General features: G+C 53.9%; 1 protein-coding gene across 2 annotated transcripts in view; it reads left to right on the forward strand.

Moving 5' to 3' along the window:
• Nucleotides 1-23,795, forward strand: part of LOC116937461 (coxsackievirus and adenovirus receptor homolog) — a 58,004-nt gene that overhangs the window by 17,409 nt on the left and 16,800 nt on the right. For both annotated transcript variants that reach the window (XM_076061924.1, XM_076061925.1), the window contains exon 4: nt 4,331-4,483. In XM_076061924.1, coding sequence (XP_075918039.1) covers nt 4,331-4,483 — 153 coding nt within the window. The remainder of the gene's footprint in view (nt 1-4,330; nt 4,484-23,795) is intronic.

Consider the following 23,795-nt stretch of genomic DNA (forward strand, 5'->3'; position numbering starts at 1 on the left):
TCTCTGTGTCTGCACGTCTCTGTGGGTCTCTGTGAGTCTCTGTGGGTGTCTCTGTGTCTGCGGGTCTCTGTGGGTCTCTGTGAGTCTCTGTGTCTGCGGGTCTCTGTGGGTCTGGGCGTCTGTGGGTCTCTGTGGGTCTCTGTGGGTCTGGGTGTCTGTGGGTCTCTGTGGGTCTCTGTGGGTCTCTGTGTCTGCGGGTCTCTGGGTCTCTGTGAGTCTCTGTGGGTCTCTGTGGGTGTCTCTGTGTCTGCAGGTCTCTGTGGGTCTCTGTGGGTCTGGGTGTCTGTGGGTCTCTGTGGGTGTCTCTGTGTCTGTGGGTCTCTGTGGGTCTGGGTGTCTGTGGGTCTCTGCAGGTCTCTGTGGGTGTCTCTGTGTCTGCGGGTCTCTGGGTCTTTGTGGGTGTCTGTGGGTCTCTGTGAGTCTCTGTGAGTGTCTCTGTGTCTGTGGGTCTCTGTGAGTCTCTGTGAGTGTCTCTGTGTCTGCGGGTCTCTGTGGGTCTCTGTGGATCTCTGTGTCTGTGGGTCTCTGGGTCTCTGTGAGTGTCTCTGTGTCTGCGGGTCTCTGTGGGTCTCTGTGGGTCTCTGTGGGTCTCTGTGAGTGTCTCTGTGTCTGCGGGTCTCTGTGAGTCTCTGTGGGTCTCTCTGGGTCTCTGTGTCTGTGGGTCTCTGGGTCTCTGTGAGTCTCTCTGTGTCTGCGGGTCTCTGTGGGTCTGGGTGTCTGTGGGTCTCTGTGGGTCTCTGTGGGTCTGGGTGTCTGTGGGTCTCTGTGCGTCTCTATGGGTGTCTCTGTGTCTGCACGTCTCTGTGGGTCTCTGTGAGTCTCTGTGGGTGTCTCTGTGTCTGCGGGTCTCTGTGGGTCTCTGTGAGTCTCTGTGTCTGCGGGTCTCTGTGGGTCTGGGCGTCTGTGGGTCTCTGTGGGTCTCTGTGGGTCTGGGTGTCTGTGGGTCTCTGTGGGTCTCTGTGGGTCTCTGTGTCTGCGGGTCTCTGGGTCTCTGTGAGTCTCTGTGGGTCTCTGTGGGTGTCTCTGTGTCTGTGGGTCTCTGTGGGTCTCTGTGGGTCTGGGTGTCTGTGGGTCTCTGTGGGTGTCTCTGTGTCTGTGGGTCTCTGTGGGTCTGGGTGTCTGTGGGTCTCTGCAGGTCTCTGTGGGTGTCTCTGTGTCTGCGGGTCTCTGGGTCTCTGTGGGTGTCTGTGTGTCTGCGGGTCTCTGGGTCTCTGTGGGTGTCTCTGTGTCTGCAGGTCTCTGTGGGTCTCTGTGGGTCTCTGTGGGTCTCTGTGAGTGTCTCTGTGTCTGCGGGTCTCTGTGAGTCTCTGTGGGTCTCTCTGGGTCTCTGTGTCTGTGAGTCTCTGGGTCTCTGTGAGTCTCTCTGTGTCTGCGGGTCTCTGTGGGTCTCTGTGAGTCTCTGTGTCTGCGTGTCTCTGTGGGTCTGGGCGTCTGTGGGTCTCTGTGGGTCTCTGGGTGTCTGTGGGTCTCTGTGGTTCTCTGTGGGTCTGGTTGTCTGTGGGTCTCTGTGGGTCTCTGTGGGTCTCTGTGGGTCTGGTTGTCTGTGGGTCTCTGTGGGTCTCTGTGGGTCTCTGTGGGTCTGGTTGTCTGCGGGTCTCTGTGGGTCTGGGCGTCTGTGGGTCTCTGTGGGTCTCTGGGTGTCTGTGGGTCTCTGTGGGTCTGGGTGTCTGTGGGTCTCTGTGGGTCTCTGTGGGTCTCTGTGTCTGCGGGTCTCTGGGTCTCTGTGAGTCTCTGTGGGTCTCTGTGTCTGCGGGTCTCTGTAGGTCTCTGTTGGTCTGGGTGTCTGTGGGTCTCTGTGGGTGTCTCTGTGTCTGTGGGTCTCTGTGGGTCTGGGTGTCTGTGGGTCTCTGTGGGTGTCTCTGTGTCTGTGGGTCTCTGTGGGTCTGGGTGTCTGTGGGTCTCTGCAGGTCTCTGTGGGTGTCTCTGTGTCTGCGGGTCTCTGGGTCTTTGTGGGTGTCTGTGGGTCTCTGTGAGTCTCTGTGAGTGTCTCTGTGTCTGTGGGTCTCTGTGAGTCTCTGTGAGTGTCTCTGTGTCTGCGGGTCTCTGTGGGTCTCTGTGGATCTCTGTGTCTGTGGGTCTCTGGGTCTCTGTGAGTGTCTCTGTGTCTGCGGGTCTCTGTGGGTCTGGGTGTCTGTGGGTCTCTGTGGGTCTCTGTGGGTCTGGGTGTCTGTGGGTCTCTGTGCGTCTCTATGGGTGTCTCTGTGTCTGCACGTCTCTGTGGGTCTCTGTGAGTCTCTGTGGGTGTCTCTGTGTCTGCGGGTCTCTGTGGGTCTCTGTGAGTCTCTGTGTCTGCGGGTCTCTGTGGGTCTGGGCGTCTGTGGGTCTCTGTGGGTCTCTGTGGGTCTGGGTGTCTGTGGGTCTCTGTGGGTCTCTGTGGGTCTCTGTGTCTGCGGGTCTCTGGGTCTCTGTGAGTCTCTGTGGGTCTCTGTGGGTGTCTCTGTGTCTGCGGGTCTCTGTGGGTCTCTGTGGGTCTGGGTGTCTGTGGGTCTCTGTGGGTGTCTCTGTGTCTGTGGGTCTCTGTGGGTCTGGGTGTCTGTGGGTCTCTGCAGGTCTCTGTGGGTGTCTCTGTGTCTGCGGGTCTCTGGGTCTCTGTGGGTGTCTGTGTGTCTGCAGGTCTCTGGGTCTCTGTGGGTGTCTCTGTGTCTGCAGGTCTCTGTGGGTCTCTGTGGGTCTCTGTGAGTGTCTCTGTGTCTGCGGGTCTCTGTGAGTCTCTGTGGGTCTCTCTGGGTCTCTGTGTCTGTGGGTCTCTGGGTCTCTGTGAGTCTCTCTGTGTCTGCGGGTCTCTGTGGGTCTCTGTGAGTCTCTGTGTCTGCGGGTCTCTGTGGGTCTGGGCGTCTGTGGGTCTCTGTGGGTCTCTGGGTGTCTGTGGGTCTCTGTGGTTCTCTGTGGGTCTGGTTGTCTGTGGGTCTCTGTGGGTCTCTGTGGGTCTCTGTGTCTGCGGGTCTCTGTGGGTCTGGGCGTCTGTGGGTCTCTGTGGGTCTCTGGGTGTCTGTGGGTCTCTGTGGGTCTGGGTGTCTGTGGGTCTCTGTGGGTCTCTGTGGGTCTCTGTGTCTGCGGGTCTCTGGGTCTCTGTGAGTCTCTGTGGGTCTCTGTGTCTGCGGGTCTCTGTGGGTCTCTGTTGGTCTGGGTGTCTGTGGGTCTCTGTGGGTGTCTCTGTGTCTGTGGGTCTCTGTGGGTCTGGGTGTCTGTGGGTCTCTGCAGGTCTCTGTGGGTGTCTCTGTGTCTGCGGGTCTCTGGGTCTTTGTGGGTGTCTGTGGGTCTCTGTGAGTCTCTGTGAGTGTCTCTGTGTCTGTGGGTCTCTGTGAGTCTCTGTGAGTGTCTCTGTGTCTGCGGGTCTCTGTGGGTCTCTGTGGGTCTCTGTGGGTCTCTGTGTCTGTGGGTCTCTGGGTCTCTGTGAGTGTCTCTGTGTCTGCGGGTCTCTGTGGGTCTGGGTGTCTGTGGGTCTCTGTGGGTCTCTGTGGGTCTGGGTGTCTGTGGGTCTCTGTGGGTCTCTATGGGTGTCTCTGTGTCTGCACGTCTCTGTGGGTCTCTGTGAGTCTCTGTGGGTGTCTCTGTGTCTGCGGGTCTCTGTGGGTCTCTGTGAGTCTTTGTGTCTGCGGGTCTCTGTGGGTCTGGGCGTCTGTGGGTCTCTGTGGGTCTCTGTGGGTCTGGGTGTCTGTGGGTCTCTGTGGGTCTCTGTGGGTCTGGGTGTCTGTGGGTCTCTGTGGGTCTCTGTGGGTCTCTGTGTCTGCGGGTCTCTGGGTCTCTGTGAGTCTCTGTGGGTCTCTGTGGGTGTCTCTGTGTCTGCGGGTCTCTGTGGGTCTCTGTGGGTCTGGGTGTCTGTGCGTCTCTGTGGGTGTCTCTGTGTCTGTGGGTCTCTGTGGGTCTGGGTGTCTGTGGGTCTCTGTGAGTCTCTGTGAGTGTCTCTGTGTCTCTGTGTCTGTGGGTCTTTGTGAGTCTCTGTGAGTGTCTCTGTGTCTGCGGGTCTCTGTGGGTCTCTGTGAGTCTCTGTGGGTCTCTGTGGGTCTCTGTGGGTGTCTCTGTGGGTCTCTGTGAGTGTCTCTGTGTCTGTGGGTCTCTGTGGGTGTCTGTGGGTCTCTGTGAGTCTCTGTGGGTCTCTGTGAGTGTCTCTGTGGGTCTCTGTGGGTGTCTCTGTGTCTGCGGCTCTCTGTGGGTGCCCGTGGGTGTCTGGGTGCCCGTGGGTGTCTACGAGTGTTACGTGCGCACGTTGATCTTGTTTCGTCACGTGGCCACAGGCGCCAAACGGAGCGCAACAGAGAGGACTTGGGCCTGTTGTGAGCCCTTTCTCCTGCTGCCCCACCCCCACCCCCCACTGTCCCACCTGGCACAGTGAAGCCGTCCCAGCCCAGCTGCGTGGTGAACGGTTCGCTGCAGCAGGGCGAGGAGCTGTCGCTGCAGTGCCTGTCCACGGAGGGGACGTCGCCCATCAGATATCGGTGGAGCAAGGCCGGCGGGGAGGAGGGTCCCTCACCGTCCGTGCTGGGTGGGTGGCACCTCAGACGGCGCGAGGAACGTGACGAGGACGATGACGACGATGACGACGATGACGACGATGATGACTATGATGATGATGATGAGACCCACAGACTCAACACACATAGAGACCCATAGACTCACCACACAGAGACCCATAGACTCACCACACAGAGAGTCCCACAGACTCACCACACAGAGACCCATAGACTCACCACACACAGAGACCCATAGCCTCACCACACACAGAGACCCACAGACTCACCACACACAGAGACTCATAGACTCACCACACACAGAGACCCATAGACTCACCACACACAGAGACCCATAGACTCACCACACACAGAGACCCATAGACTCACCACACACAGAGACCCATAGACTCACCACACACAGAGACCCATAGTCTCACCACACACAGAGACCCATAGACTCACCACACACAGAGACCCATAGCCTCACCACACACAGAGACTCATAGAATCATCACACAGAGACTCATAGACTCATCACCACACAGAGACTCATAGACTCAGCACACACAGATACTCATAGACTCACCACACAGAGACCCATAGACTCACCACACAGAGACCCATAGACTCACCACACAGAGCCCCATAGACTCACCACACAGAGACCCATAGACTCACCACACAGAGACCCACAGACTCACCACACACAGAGACCCACAGACTCACCACACAGAGACCCATAGACTCACCACACAGAGACCCATAGACTCATCACACAGAGACCCATAGACTCACCACACACAGAGACCCATAGACTCACCACACAGAGACCCACAGACTCACCACACAGAGACCCACAGACTCACCACACAGAGACCCACAGACTCACCACACACAGAGACCCATAGACTCACCACACACAGAGACCCATAAACTCACCACACACAGAGACCCATAGACTCACCACACAGAGACCCATAGACTCACCACACAGAGACCCATAGACTCACCACACAGAGACCCATAGACTCACCACACAGAGACCCACAGACTCACCACACAGAAACCCACAGACTCACCACACACAGAGACCCATAGACTCACCACACAGAGACCCATAGACTCACCACACAGAGACCCACAGACTCACCACACAGTGACCCATAGAATCATCACACAGAGACCCACAGACTCACCACACAGAGACCCATAGACTCACCACACACAGAGACCCACAGACTCACCACACACAGAGACTCATAGACTCACCACACACAGAGACCCATAGACTCACCACACACAGAGACCCATAGACTCACCACACAGAGACCCATAGACTCACCACACAGAGACCCATAGACTCACCACACAGAGACCCACAGACTCACCACACAGAGACCCACAGACTCACCACACACAGAGACCCATAGACTCACCACACAGAGACCCATAGACTACTCACACAGAGACCCATAGACTACTCACACAGAGACCCATAGACTACTCACACAGAGACCCATAGACTACTCACACAGAGACCCATAGACTACTCACACAGAGACCCATAGACTACTCACACAGAGACCCATAGACTCACCACACACAGAGACCCACAGACTCACCACACACAGAGACTCATAGACTCACCACACACAGAGACCCATAGACTCACCACACACAGAGACCCATAGACTCACCACACACAGAGACCCATAGACTCACCACACACAGAGACCCATAGACTCACCACACACAGAGACCCATAGTCTCACCACACACAGAGACCCATAGACTCACCACACACAGAGACCCATAGACTCACCACACACAGAGACTCATAGAATCAGCACACAGAGACTCATAGACTCATCACCACACAGAGACTCATAGACTCAGCACACAAAGATACTCATAGACTCACCACACAGAGACCCATAGACTCACCACACAGAGACCCATAGACTCACCACACAGAGCCCCATAGACTCACCACACAGAGACCCATAGACTCACCACACAGAGACCCACAGACTCACCACACACAGAGACCCACAGACTCACCACACAGAGACCCATAGACTCACCACACAGAGACCCATAGACTCATCACACAGAGACCCATAGACTCACCACACACAGAGACCCATAGACTCACCACACAGAGACCCACAGACTCACCACACAGAGACCCACAGACTCACCACACAGAGACCCACAGACTCACCACACACAGAGACCCATAGACTCACCACACACAGAGACCCATAAACTCACCACACACAGAGACCCATAGACTCACCACACAGAGACCCATAGACTCACCACACAGAGACCCATAGACTCACCACACAGAGACCCATAGACTCACCACACAGAGACCCACAGACTCACCACACAGAGACCCACAGACTCACCACACACAGAGACCCATAGACTCACCACACAGAGACCCATAGACTCACCACACAGAGACCCACAGACTCACCACACAGTGACCCATAGAATCATCACACAGAGACCCACAGACTCACCACACAGAGACCCACAGACTCACCACACACAGAGACCCATAGACTCACAAAGAGACCCACAGACTCACCACACAGAGACCCACAGACTCACCACACACAGAGACCCACAGACTCACTCACACAGAGACCCACAGACTCACCACACACAGAGACCCACAGACTCACCACACAGAGACCCACAGACTCACCACACACAGAGACCCGTAGACTCACCACACAGAGACCCATAGACTCACCACACAGAGACCCACAGACTCACCACACAGAGACCCATAGACTCATCACACACAGAGACCAACAGACTCACCACACACAGAGACCCACAGACTCACCACACAGACACCCACAGACTCACCACACAGAGACTCATAGACTCACCACACAGAGACCCACAGACTCACCACACAGAGACTCACAAACTCACCACACACAGAGACCCACAGACTCACCACACAGAGACCCACAGACTCACCACACACAGAGACCCACAGACTCACCACACAGAGACCCACAGACTCACCACACAGAGACCCACAGACTCACTACACAGAGCCCACAGACTCACCACACACAGAGACCCACAGACTCATCACACAGAGACCCACAGACTCACCACACAGAGACCCACAGACTCACCACACAGAGACCCACAGACTCACCACACAGAGACCCATAGACTCACCACACACAGAGACCCACAGACTCACCACACACAGACCCACAGACTCACCACACACAGAGACCCACAGACTCACCACACAGAGACCCACAGACTCACCACACAGAGACCCACAGACTCACCACACAGAGACCCATAGACTCACCACACACAGAGACCCATAGACTCACCACACAGAGACCCACAGACTCACCACACAGACCCACAGACTCTCCACACACAGAGACCCATAGACTCACAAAGAGACCCACAGACTCACCACACAGAGAGTCCCACAGACTCACCACACAGAGACCCATAGACTCACCACACACAGAGACCCATAGACTCACCACACACAGAGACCCACAGACTCACCACACACAGAGACTCATAGACTCACCACACACAGAGACCCATAGACTCACCACACACAGAGACCCATAGACTCACCACACACAGAGACCCATAGACTCACCACACACAGAGACCCATAGACTCACCACACACAGAGACCCATAGACTCACCACACACAGAGACCCATAGACTCAACACACACAGAGACCCATAGTCTCACCACACACAGAGACCCATAGACTTACCACACACAGAGACCCATAGACTCACCACACACAGAGACCCACAGACTCACCACACACAGAGACCCATAGACTCACCACACACAGAGACCCACAGACTCACCACACACAGAAACCCATAGACTCACCACACACAGAGACCCATAGACTCACCACACACAGAGACCCATAGACTCACCACACACAGAGACCCATAGACTCACCACCCACAGAGACCCATAGTCTCACCACACACAGAGACCCATAGTCTCACCACACACAGAGACCCATAGACTTACCACACACAGAGACCCATAGACTCACCACACACAGAGACCCACAGACTCACCACACACAGAGACCCATAGACTCACCACACACAGAGACCCACAGACTCACCACACACAGAGACTCATAGACTCACCACACACAGAGACCCATAGACTCACCACACACAGAGACCCATAGACTCACCACACACAGAGACCCATAGACTCACCACACACAGAGACCCATAGACTCACCACACACAGAGACCCATAGACTCACCACACACAGAGACCCATAGACTCACCACACACAGAGACCCATAGTCTCACCACACACAGAGACCCATAGTCTCACCACACACAGAGACCCATAGACTTACCACACACAGAGACCCATAGACTCACCACACACAGAGACTCATAGAATCAGCACACAGAGACTCATAGACTCATCACCACACAGAGACTCATAGACTCAGCACACACAGATACTCATAGACTCACCACACAGAGACCCATAGACTCACCACACAGAGACCCATAGACTCACCACACAGAGCCCCATAGACTCACCACACAGAGACCCACAGACTCACCACACAGAGACCCATAGACTCACCACACAGAGACCCACAGACTCACCACACACAGAGACCCACAGACTCACCACACAGAGACCCATAGACTCACCACACAGAGACCCATAGACTCATCACACAGAGACCCATAGACTCACCACACACAGAGACCCATAGACTCACCACACAGAGACCCACAGACTCACCACACAGAGACCCACCACACAGAGACCCACAGACTCACCACACACAGAGACCCATAGACTCACCACACACAGAGACCCATAAACTCACCACACACAGAGACCCATAGACTCACCACACAGAGACCCATAGACTCACCACACAGAGACCCATAGACTCACCACACAGAGACCCATAGACTCACCACACAGAGACCCACAGACTCACCACACAGAGACCCACAGACTCACCACACACAGAGACCCATAGACTCACCACACAGAGACCCATAGACTCACCACACAGAGACTCACCACACAGAGACCCATAGAATCATCACACAGAGACCCACAGACTCACCACACAGAGACCCACAGACTAACCACACACAGAGACGCATAGACTCACAAAGAGACCCACAGACTCACCACACAGAGACCCACAGACTCACCACACACAGAGACCCACAGACTCACTCACACAGAGACCCACAGACTCACCACACACAGAGACCCACAGACTCACCACACAGAGACCCATAGACTCACCACACAGAGACCCACAGACTCACCACACACAGAGACCCACAGACTCACCACACAGAGACCCATAGACTCACCACACAGAGACCCATAGACTCATCACACACAGAGACCAACAGACTCACCACACACAGAGACCCACAGACTCACCACACAGAGACCCACAGACTCACCACACAGAGACCCACAGACTCACCACACAGAGACCCACAGACTCACCACACAGAGAACCATAGACTCACCACACACAGAGACCCACAGACTCACCACACACAGACCCACAGACTCACCACACACAGACCCACAGACTCACCACACAGAGACCCATAGACTCACCACACAGAGACCCACAGACTCACCACACAGAGACCCACAGACTCTCCACACACAGAGACCCATAGACTCACAAAGAGACCCACAGACTCACCACACAGAGAGTCCCACAGACTCACCACACAGAGACCCATAGACTCACCACACACAGAGACCCATAGACTCACCACACACAGAGACCCATAGACTCACCACACACAGAGACCCACAGACTCACCACACACAGAGACTCATAGACTCACCACACACAGAGACCCATAGACTCACCACACACAGAGACCCATAGACTCACCACACACAGAGACCCATAGACTCACCACACACAGAGACCCATAGACTCACCACACACAGAGACCCATAGACTCACCACACACAGAGACCCATAGACTCACCACACACAGAGACCATAGTCTCACCACACACAGATACCCATAGACTTACCACACACAGAGACCCATAGACTCACCACACACAGAGACCCATAGACTCACCACACACAGATACTTATAGACTCACCACACAGAGACCCATAGACTCACCACACAGAGACCCATAGACTCACCACACAGAGACCCATAGACTCACAACACAGAGACCCACAGACTCACCACACAGAGACCCATAGACTCACCACACACAGATACTTATAGACTCACCACACAGAGACCCATAGACTCACCACACAGAGACCCATAGACTCACCACACAGAGACCCATAGACTCACAACACAGAGACCCACAGACTCACCACACACAGAGACCCACAGACTCACCACACAGAGACCCATAGACTCACCACACAGAGACCCATAGACTCATCACACAGAGACCCATAGACTCACCACACATAGAGACCCATAGACTCACCATACAGAGACCCACAGACTCACCACACAGAGACCCACAGACTCACCACACAGAGACCCACAGACTCACCACACACAGAGACCCATAGACTCACCACACACAGAGACCCATAAACTCACCACACACAGAGACCCATAGACTCACCACACAGAGACCCATAGACTCACCACACAGAGACCCATAGACTCACCACACAGAGACCCATAGACTCACCACACAGAGACCCACAGACTCACCACACAGAGACCCACAGACTCACCACACACAGAGACCCGTAGACTCACCACACAGAGACCCATAGACTCACCACACAGAGACCCACAGACTCACCACACAGAGACCCATAGAATCATCACACAGAGACCCACAGACTCACCGCACAGAGACCCACAGACTCACCACACACAGAGACCCATAGACTCACAAAGAGACCCACAGACTCACCACACACAGAGACCCACAGACTCACCACACAGAGACCCATAGACTCACCACACAGAGACCCACAGACTCACCACACACAGAGACCCACAGACTCACCACACAGAGACCCATAGACTCACCACACAGAGACCCATAGACTCATCACACACAGAGACCAACAGACTCACCACACACAGAGACCCACAGACTCACCACACAGACACCCACAGACTCACCACACAGAGACTCATAGACTCACCACACAGAGACCCACAGACTCACCACACAGAGACTCACAAACTCACCACACACAGAGACCCACAGACTCACCACACAGAGACCCATAGAATCATCACACAGAGACCCACAGACTCACCACACAGAGACCCACAGACTCACCACACACAGAGACCCATAGACTCACAAAGAGACCCACAGACTCACCACACAGAGACCCATAGACTCACCACACAGAGACCCACAGACTCATCACACACAGAGACCCACAGACTCACCACACAGAGACCCATAGACTCACCACACAGAGACCCATAGACTCATCACACACAGAGACCAACATACTCACCACACACAGAGACCCACAGACTCACCACACAGACACCCACAGACTCACCACACAGAGACTCATAGACTCACCACACAGAGACCCACAGACTCACCACACAGAGACTCACAAACTCACCACACACAGAGACCCACAGACTCACCACACAGAGACCCACAGACTCACCACACAGAGACCCACAGACTCACCACACACAGAGACCCACAGACTCACCACACAGAGACCCACAGACTCACCACACAGAGACCCACAGACTCACCACACAGAGACCCACAGACTCACCACACAGAGACCCATAGACTCACCACACACAGAGACCCACAGACTCACCACACACAGACCCACAGACTCACCACACACAGACCCACAGACTCACCACACACAGAGACCCACAGACTCACCACACAGAGACCCACAGACTCACCACACAGAGACCCACAGACTCACCACATAGAGACCCATAGACTCACCACACAGAGACCCACAGACTCACCACACAGAGACCCACAGACTCTCCACACACAGAGACCCATAGACTCACAAAGAGACCCACAGACTCACCACACAGAGACTCCCACAGACTCACCACACAGAGACCCATAGACTCACCACACACAGAGACCCATAGACTCACCACACACAGAGACCCATAGACTCACCACACACAGAGACCCACAGACTCACCACACACAGAGACTCATAGACTCACCACACACAGAGACCCATAGACTCACCACACACAGAGACCCATAGACTCACCACACACAGAGACCCATAGACTCACCACACACAGAGACCCATAGACTCACCACACACAGAGACCCATAGACTCACCACACACAGAGACCCATAGACTCACCACACACAGAGACCATAGTCTCACCACACACAGATACCCATAGACTTACCACACACAGAGACCCATAGACTCACCACACACAGAGACCCATAGACTCACCACACACAGAGACCCATAGACTCACCACACACAGAGACCCACAGACTCACCACACACAGAGACTCATAGACTCACCACACACAGAGACCCATAGACTCTCCACACACAGAGACCCATAGACTCACCACACACAGAGACCCATAGACTCACCACACACAGAGACTCATAGACTCAGCACACACAGATACTTATAGACTCACCACACAGAGACCCATAGACTCACCACACAGAGACCCATAGACTCACCACACAGAGACCCATAGACTCACCACACAGAGACCCACAGACTCACCACACAGAGACCCATAGACTCACCACACAGAGACCCACAGACTCACCACACACAGAGACCCACAGACTCACCACACAGAGACCCATAGACTCACCACACAGAGACCCATAGACTCATCACACAGAGACCCATAGACTCACCACACATAGAGACCCATAGACTCACCATACAGAGACCCACAGACTCACCACACAGAGACCCACAGACTCACCACACAGAGACCCACAGACTCACCACACACAGAGACCCATAGACTCATCACACACAGAGATCAACAGACTCACCACACACAGACCCACAGACTCACCACACACAGAGACCCACAGACTCACCACACAGAGACCCACAGACTCACCACACAGAGACCCACAGACTCACCACACAGAGACCCATAGACTCACCACACACAGAGACCCATAGACTCACCACACAGAGACCCACAGACTCACCACACAGACCCACAGACTCTCCACACACAGAGACCCATAGACTCACAAAGAGACCCACAGACTCACCACACAGAGAGTCCCACAGACTCACCACACAGAGACCCATAGACTCACCACACACAGAGACCCATAGACTCACCACACACAGAGACCCACAGACTCACCACACACAGAGACTCATAGACTCACCACACACAGAGACCCATAGACTCACCACACACAGAGACCCATAGACTCACCACACACAGAGACCCATAGACTCACCACACACAGAGACCCATAGACTCACCACACACAGAGACCCATAGACTCACCACACACAGAGACCCATAGACTCACCACACACAGAGACCCATAGTCTCACCACACACAGAGACCCATAGACTTACCACACACATAGACCCATAGACTCACCACACACAGAGACCCACAGACTCACCACACACAGAGACCCATAGACTCACCACACACAGAGACCCACAGACTCACCACACACAGAGACTCATAGACTCACCACACACAGAGACCCATAGACTCACCACACACAGAGACCCATAGACTCACCACACACAGAGACCCATAGACTCACCACACACAGAGACCCATAGACTCACCACACACAGAGACCCATAGTCTCACCACACACAGAGACCCATAGTCTCACCACACACAGAGACCCATAGACTTACCACACACAGAGACCCATAGACTCACCACACACAGAGACCCACAGACTCACCACACACAGAGACCCATAGACTCACCACACACAGAGACCCACAGACTCACCACACACAGAGACTCATAGACTCACCACACACAGAGACCCATAGACTCACCACACACAGAGACCCATAGACTCACCACACACAGAGACCCATAGACTCACCACACACAGAGACCCATAGACTCACCACACACAGAGACCCATAGACTCACCACACACAGAGACCCATAGACTCACCACACACAGAGACCCATAGTCTCACCACACACAGAGACCCATAGTCTCACCACACACAGAGACCCATAGACTTACCACACACAGAGACCCATAGACTCACCACACACAGAGACTCATAGAATCAGCACACAGAGACTCATAGACTCATCACCACACAGAGACTCATAGACTCAGCACACACAGATACTCATAGACTCACCACACAGAGACCCATAGACTCACCACACAGAGACCCATAGACTCACCACACAGAGCCCCATAGACTCACCACACAGAGACCCACAGACTCACCACACAGAGACCCATAGACTCACCACACAGAGACCCACAGACTCACCACACACAGAGACCCACAGACTCACCACACAGAGACCCATAGACTCACCACACAGAGACCCATAGACTCATCACACAGAGACCCATAGACTCACCACACACAGAGACCCATAGACTCACCACACAGATACCCACAGACTCACCACACAGAGACCCACCACACAGAGACCCACAGACTCACCACACACAGAGACCCATAGACTCACCACACACAGAGACCCATAAACTCACCACACACAGAGACCCATAGACTCACCACACAGAGACCCATAGACTCACCACACAGAGACCCATAGACTCACCACACAGAGACCCATAGACTCACCACACAGAGACCCACAGACTCACCACACAGAGACCCACAGACTCACCACACACAGAGACCCATAGACTCACCACACAGAGACCCATAGACTCACCACACAGAGACTCACCACACAGAGACCCATAGAATCATCACACAGAGACCCACAGACTCACCACACAGAGACCCACAGACTAACCACACACAGAGACGCATAGACTCACAAAGAGACCCACAGACTCACCACACAGAGACCCACAGACTCACCACACACAGAGACCCACAGACTCACTCACACAGAGACCCACAGACTCACCACACACAGAGACCCACAGACTCACCACACAGAGACCCATAGACTCACCACACAGAGACCCACAGACTCACCACACACAGAGACCCACAGACTCACCACACAGAGACCCATAGACTCACCACACAGAGACCCATAGACTCATCACACACAGAGACCAACAGACTCACCACACACAGAGACCCACAGACTCACCACACAGAGACCCACAGACTCACCACACAGAGACCCACAGACTCACCACACAGAGACCCACAGACTCACCACACAGAGACCCATAGACTCACCACACACAGAGACCCACAGACTCACCACACACAGACCCACAGACTCACCACACACAGACCCACAGACTCACCACACACAGAGACCCACAGACTCACCACACAGAGACCCACAGACTCACCACACAGAGACCCACAGACTCACCACACAGAGACCCATAGACTCACCACACAGAGACCCACAGACTCACCACACAGAGACCCACAGACTCTCCACACACAGAGACCCATAGACTCACAAAGAGACCCACAGACTCACCACACAGAGAGTCCCACAGACTCACCACACAGAGACCCATAGACTCACCACACACAGAGACCCATAGACTCACCACACACAGAGACCCATAGACTCACCACACACAGAGACCCACAGACTCACCACACACAGAGACTCATAGACTCACCACACACAGAGACCCATAGACTCACCACACACAGAGACCCATAGACTCACCACACACAGAGACCCATAGACTCACCACACACAGAGACCCATAGACTCACCACACACAGAGACCCATAGACTCACCACACACAGAGACCCATAGACTCACCACACACAGAGACCATAGTCTCACCACACACAGATACCCATAGACTTACCACACACAGAGACCCATAGACTCACCACACACAGAGACCCATAGACTCACCACACACAGAGACCCATAGACTCACCACACACAGAGACCCACAGACTCACCACACACAGAGACTCATAGACTCACCACACACAGAGACCCATAGACTCTCCACACACAGAGACCCATAGACTCACCACACACAGATACTTATAGACTCACCACACACAGAGACTCATAGAATCAGCACACAGAGACTCATAGACTCATCACCACACAGAGACTCATAGACTCAGCACACACAGATACTCATAGACTCACCACACAGAGACCCATAGACTCACCACACAGAGACCCATAGACTCACCACACAGAGCCCCATAGACTCACCACACAGAGACCCACAGACTCACCACACAGAGACCCATAGACTCACCACACAGAGACCCACAGACTCACCACACACAGAGACCCACAGACTCACCACACAGAGACCCATAGACTCACCACACAGAGACCCATAGACTCATCACACAGAGACCCATAGACTCACCACACACAGAGACCCATAGACTCACCACACAGATACCCACAGACTCACCACACAGAGACCCACCACACAGAGACCCACAGACTCACCACACACAGAGACCCATAGACTCACCACACACAGAGACCCATAAACTCACCACACACAGAGACCCATAGACTCACCACACAGAGACCCATAGACTCACCACACAGAGACCCATAGACTCACCACACAGAGACCCATAGACTCACCACACAGAGACCCACAGACTCACCACACAGAGACCCACAGACTCACCACACACAGAGACCCATAGACTCACCACACAGAGACCCATAGACTCACCACACAGAGACTCACCACACAGAGACCCATAGAATCATCACACAGAGACCCACAGACTCACCACACAGAGACCCACAGACTAACCACACACAGAGACGCATAGACTCACAAAGAGACCCACAGACTCACCACACAGAGACCCACAGACTCACCACACACAGAGACCCACAGACTCACTCACACAGAGACCCACAGACTCACCACACACAGAGACCCACAGACTCACCACACAGAGACCCATAGACTCACCACACAGAGACCCACAGACTCACCACACACAGAGACCCACAGACTCACCACACAGAGACCCATAGACTCACCACACAGAGACCCATAGACTCATCACACACAGAGACCAACAGACTCACCACACACAGAGACCCACAGACTCACCACACAGAGACCCACAGACTCACCACACAGAGACCCACAGACTCACCACACAGAGACCCACAGACTCACCACACAGAGACCCATAGACTCACCACACACAGAGACCCACAGACTCACCACACACAGACCCACAGACTCACCACACACAGACCCACAGACTCACCACACACAGAGACCCACAGACTCACCACACAGAGACCCACAGACTCACCACACAGAGACCCACAGACTCACCACACAGAGACCCATAGACTCACCACACAGAGACCCACAGACTCACCACACAGAGACCCACAGACTCTCCACACACAGAGACCCATAGACTCACAAAGAGACCCACAGACTCACCACACAGAGAGTCCCACAGACTCACCACACAGAGACCCATAGACTCACCACACACAGAGACCCATAGACTCACCACACACAGAGACCCATAGACTCACCACACACAGAGACCCACAGACTCACCACACACAGAGACTCATAGACTCACCACACACAGAGACCCATAGACTCACCACACACAGAGACCCATAGACTCACCACACACAGAGACCCATAGACTCACCACACACAGAGACCCATAGACTCACCACACACAGAGACCCATAGACTCACCACACACAGAGACCCATAGACTCACCACACACAGAGACCATAGTCTCACCACACACAGATACCCATAGACTTACCACACACAGAGACCCATAGACTCACCACACACAGAGACCCATAGACTCACCACACACAGAGACCCATAGACTCACCACACACAGAGACCCACAGACTCACCACACACAGAGACTCATAGACTCACCACACACAGAGACCCATAGACTCTCCACACACAGAGACCCATAGACTCACCACACACAGATACTTATAGACTCACCACACAGAGACCCATAGACTCACCACACAGAGACCCATAGACTCACCACACAGAGACCCATAGACTCACAACACAGAGACCCACAGACTCACCACACAGAGACCCATAGACTCACCACACACAGATACTTATAGACTCACCACACAGAGACCCATAGACTCACCACACAGAGACCCATAGACTCACCACACAGAGACCCATAGACTCACAACACAGAGACCCACAGACTCACCACACACAGAGACCCACAGACTCACCACACAGAGACCCATAGACTCACCACACAGAGACCCATAGACTCATCACACAGAGACCCATAGACTCACCACACATAGAGACCCATAGACTCACCATACAGAGACCCACAGACTCACCACACAGAGACCCACAGACTCACCACACAGAGACCCACAGACTCACCACACACAGAGACCCATAGACTCACCACACACAGAGACCCATAAACTCACCACACACAGAGACCCATAGACTCACCACACAGAGACCCATAGACTCACCACACAGAGACCCATAGACTCACCACACAGAGACCCATAGACTCACCACACAGAGACCCACAGACTCACCACACAGAGACCCACAGACTCACCACACACAGAGACCCGTAGACTCACCACACAGAGACCCATAGACTCACCACACAGAGACCCACAGACTCACCACACAGAGACCCATAGAATCATCACACAGAGACCCACAGACTCACCGCACAGAGACCCACAGACTCACCACACACAGAGACCCATAGACTCACAAAGAGACCCACAGACTCACCACACACAGAGACCCACAGACTCACCACACAGAGACCCATAGACTCACCACACAGAGACCCACAGACTCACCACACACAGAGACCCACAGACTCACCACACAGAGACCCATAGACTCACCACACAGAGACCCATAGACTCATCACACACAGAGACCAACAGACTCACCACACACAGAGACCCACAGACTCACCACACAGACACCCACAGACTCACCACACAGAGACTCATAGACTCACCACACAGAGACCCACAGACTCACCACACAGAGACTCACAAACTCACCACACACAGAGACCCACAGACTCACCACACAGAGACCCATAGAATCATCACACAGAGACCCACAGACTCACCACACAGAGACCCACAGACTCACCACACACAGAGACCCATAGACTCACAAAGAGACCCACAGACTCACCACACAGAGACCCATAGACTCACCACACAGAGACCCACAGACTCATCACACACAGAGACCCACAGACTCACCACACAGAGACCCATAGACTCACCACACAGAGACCCATAGACTCATCACACACAGAGACCAACATACTCACCACACACAGAGACCCACAGACTCACCACACAGACACCCACAGACTCACCACACAGAGACTCATAGACTCACCACACAGAGACCCACAGACTCACCACACAGAGACTCACAAACTCACCACACACAGAGACCCACAGACTCACCACACAGAGACCCACAGACTCACCACACAGAGACCCACAGACTCACCACACACAGAGACCCACAGACTCACCACACAGAGACCCACAGACTCACCACACAGAGACCCACAGACTCACCACACAGAGACCCACAGACTCACCACACAGAGACCCATAGACTCACCACACACAGAGACCCACAGACTCACCACACACAGACCCACAGACTCACCACACACAGACCCACAGACTCACCACACACAGAGACCCACAGACTCACCACACAGAGACCCACAGACTCACCACACAGAGACCCACAGACTCACCACATAGAGACCCATAGACTCACCACACAGAGACCCACAGACTCACCACACAGAGACCCACAGACTCTCCACACACAGAGACCCATAGACTCACAAAGAGACCCACAGACTCACCACACAGAGACTCCCACAGACTCACCACACAGAGACCCATAGACTCACCACACACAGAGACCCATAGACTCACCACACACAGAGACCCATAGACTCACCACACACAGAGACCCACAGACTCACCACACACAGAGACTCATAGACTCACCACACACAGAGACCCATAGACTCACCACACACAGAGACCCATAGACTCACCACACACAGAGACCCATAGACTCACCACACACAGAGACCCATAGACTCACCACACACAGAGACCCATAGACTCACCACACACAGAGACCCATAGACTCACCACACACAGAGACCATAGTCTCACCACACACAGATACCCATAGACTTACCACACACAGAGACCCATAGACTCACCACACACAGAGACCCATAGACTCACCACACACAGAGACCCATAGACTCACCACACACAGAGACCCACAGACTCACCACACACAGAGACTCATAGACTCACCACACACAGAGACCCATAGACTCTCCACACACAGAGACCCATAGACTCACCACACACAGAGACCCATAGACTCACCACACACAGAGACTCATAGACTCAGCACACACAGATACTTATAGACTCACCACACAGAGACCCATAGACTCACCACACAGAGACCCATAGACTCACCACACAGAGACCCATAGACTCACCACACAGAGACCCACAGACTCACCACACAGAGACCCATAGACTCACCACACAGAGACCCACAGACTCACCACACACAGAGACCCACAGACTCACCACACAGAGACCCATAGACTCACCACACAGAGACCCATAGACTCATCACACAGAGACCCATAGACTCACCACACATAGAGACCCATAGACTCACCATACAGAGACCCACAGACTCACCACACAGAGACCCACAGACTCACCACACAGAGACCCACAGACTCACCACACACAGAGACCCATAGACTCACCACACACAGAGACCCATAAACTCACCACACACAGAGACCCATAGACTCACCACACAGAGACCCATAGACTCACCACACAGAGACCCATAGACTCACCACACAGAGACCCATAGACTCACCACACAGAGACCCACAGACTCACCACACAGAGACCCACAGACTCACCACACACAGAGACCCGTAGACTCACCACACAGAGACCCATAGACTCACCACACAGAGACCCACAGACTCACCACACAGAGACCCATAGAATCATCACACAGAGACCCACAGACTCACCGCACAGAGACCCACAGACTCACCACACACAGAGACCCATAGACTCACAAAGAGACCCACAGACTCACCACACAGAGACCCACAGACTCACCACACACAGAGACCCACAGACTCACTCCCACAGAGACCCACAGACTCACCACACACAGAGACCCATAGACTCACCACACAGAGACCCACAGACTCACCACACAGAGACCCATAGACTCACCACACAGAGACCCACAGACTCACCACACACAGAGACCCACAGACTCACCACACAGAGACCCATAGACTCACCACACAGAGACCCATAGACTCATCACACAGAGACCCATAGACTCACCACACATAGAGACCCATAGACTCACCATACAGAGACCCACAGACTCACCACACAGAGACCCACAGACTCACCACACAGAGACCCACAGACTCACCACACACAGAGACCCATAGACTCACCACACACAGAGACCCATAAACTCACCACACACAGAGACCCATAGACTCACCACACAGAGACCCATAGACTCACCACACAGAGACCCATAGACTCACCACACAGAGACCCATAGACTCACCACACAGAGACCCATAGACTCACCACACAGAGACCCACAGACTCACCACACACAGAGACCCGTAGACTCACCACACAGAGACCCATAGACTCACCACACAGAGACCCACAGACTCACCACACAGAGACCCATAGAATCATCACACAGAGACCCACAGACTCACCGCACAGAGACCCACAGACTCACCACACACAGAGACCCATAGACTCACAAAGAGACCCACAGACTCACCACACAGAGACCCACAGACTCACCACACACAGAGACCCACAGACTCACTCCCACAGAGACCCACAGACTCACCACACACAGAGACCCACAGACTCACCACACAGAGACCCATAGACTCACCACACAGAGACCCACAGACTCACCACACACAGAGACCCACAGACTCACCACACAGAGACCCATAGACTCACCACACAGAGACCCATAGACTCATCACACACAGAGATCAACAGACTCACCACACACAGAGACCCACAGACTCACCACACAGACACCCACAGACTCACCACACAGAGACTCATAGACTCACCACACAGAGACCCACAGACTCACCACACAGAGACTCACAAACTCACCACACACAGAGACCCACAGACTCACCACACAGAGACCCATAGAATCATCACACAGAGACCCACAGACTCACCACACAGAGACCCACAGACTCACCACACACAGAGACCCATAGACTCACAAAGAGACCCACAGACTCACCACACAGAGACCCATAGACTCACCACACAGAGACCCACAGACTCATCACACACAGAGACCCACAGACTCACCACACAGAGACCCATAGACTCACCACACAGAGACCCATAGACTCATCACACACAGAGACCAACATACTCACCACACACAGAGACCCACAGACTCACCACACAGACACCCACAGACTCACCACACAGAGACTCATAGACTCACCACACAGAGACCCACAGACTCACCACACAGAGACTCACAAACTCACCACACACAGAGACCCACAGACTCACCACACAGAGACCCACAGACTCACCACACAGAGACCCACAGACTCACCACACACAGAGACCCACAGACTCACCACACAGAGACCCACAGACTCACCACACAGAGACCCACAGACTCACCACACAGAGACCCACAGACTCACCACACAGAGACCCATAGACTCACCACACACAGAGACCCACAGACTCACCACACACAGACCCACAGACTCACCACACACAGACCCACAGACTCACCACACACAGAGACCCACAGACTCACCACACAGAGACCCACAGACTCACCACACAGAGACCCACAGACTCACCACATAGAGACCCATAGACTCACCACACAGAGACCCACAGACTCACCACACAGAGACCCACAGACTCTCCACACACAGAGACCCATAGACTCACAAAGAGACCCACAGACTCAC

The sequence above is a fragment of the Petromyzon marinus genome, unplaced genomic scaffold (genome assembly GCF_048934315.1).
Source record: "Petromyzon marinus isolate PM22_M1 ecotype Great Lakes invasive population unplaced genomic scaffold, UKy_Petmar_22M1.pri1.0 PM_G_Scaffold_44, whole genome shotgun sequence".
Classification (NCBI taxonomy): Eukaryota; Metazoa; Chordata; class Hyperoartia; order Petromyzontiformes; family Petromyzontidae; genus Petromyzon; species Petromyzon marinus.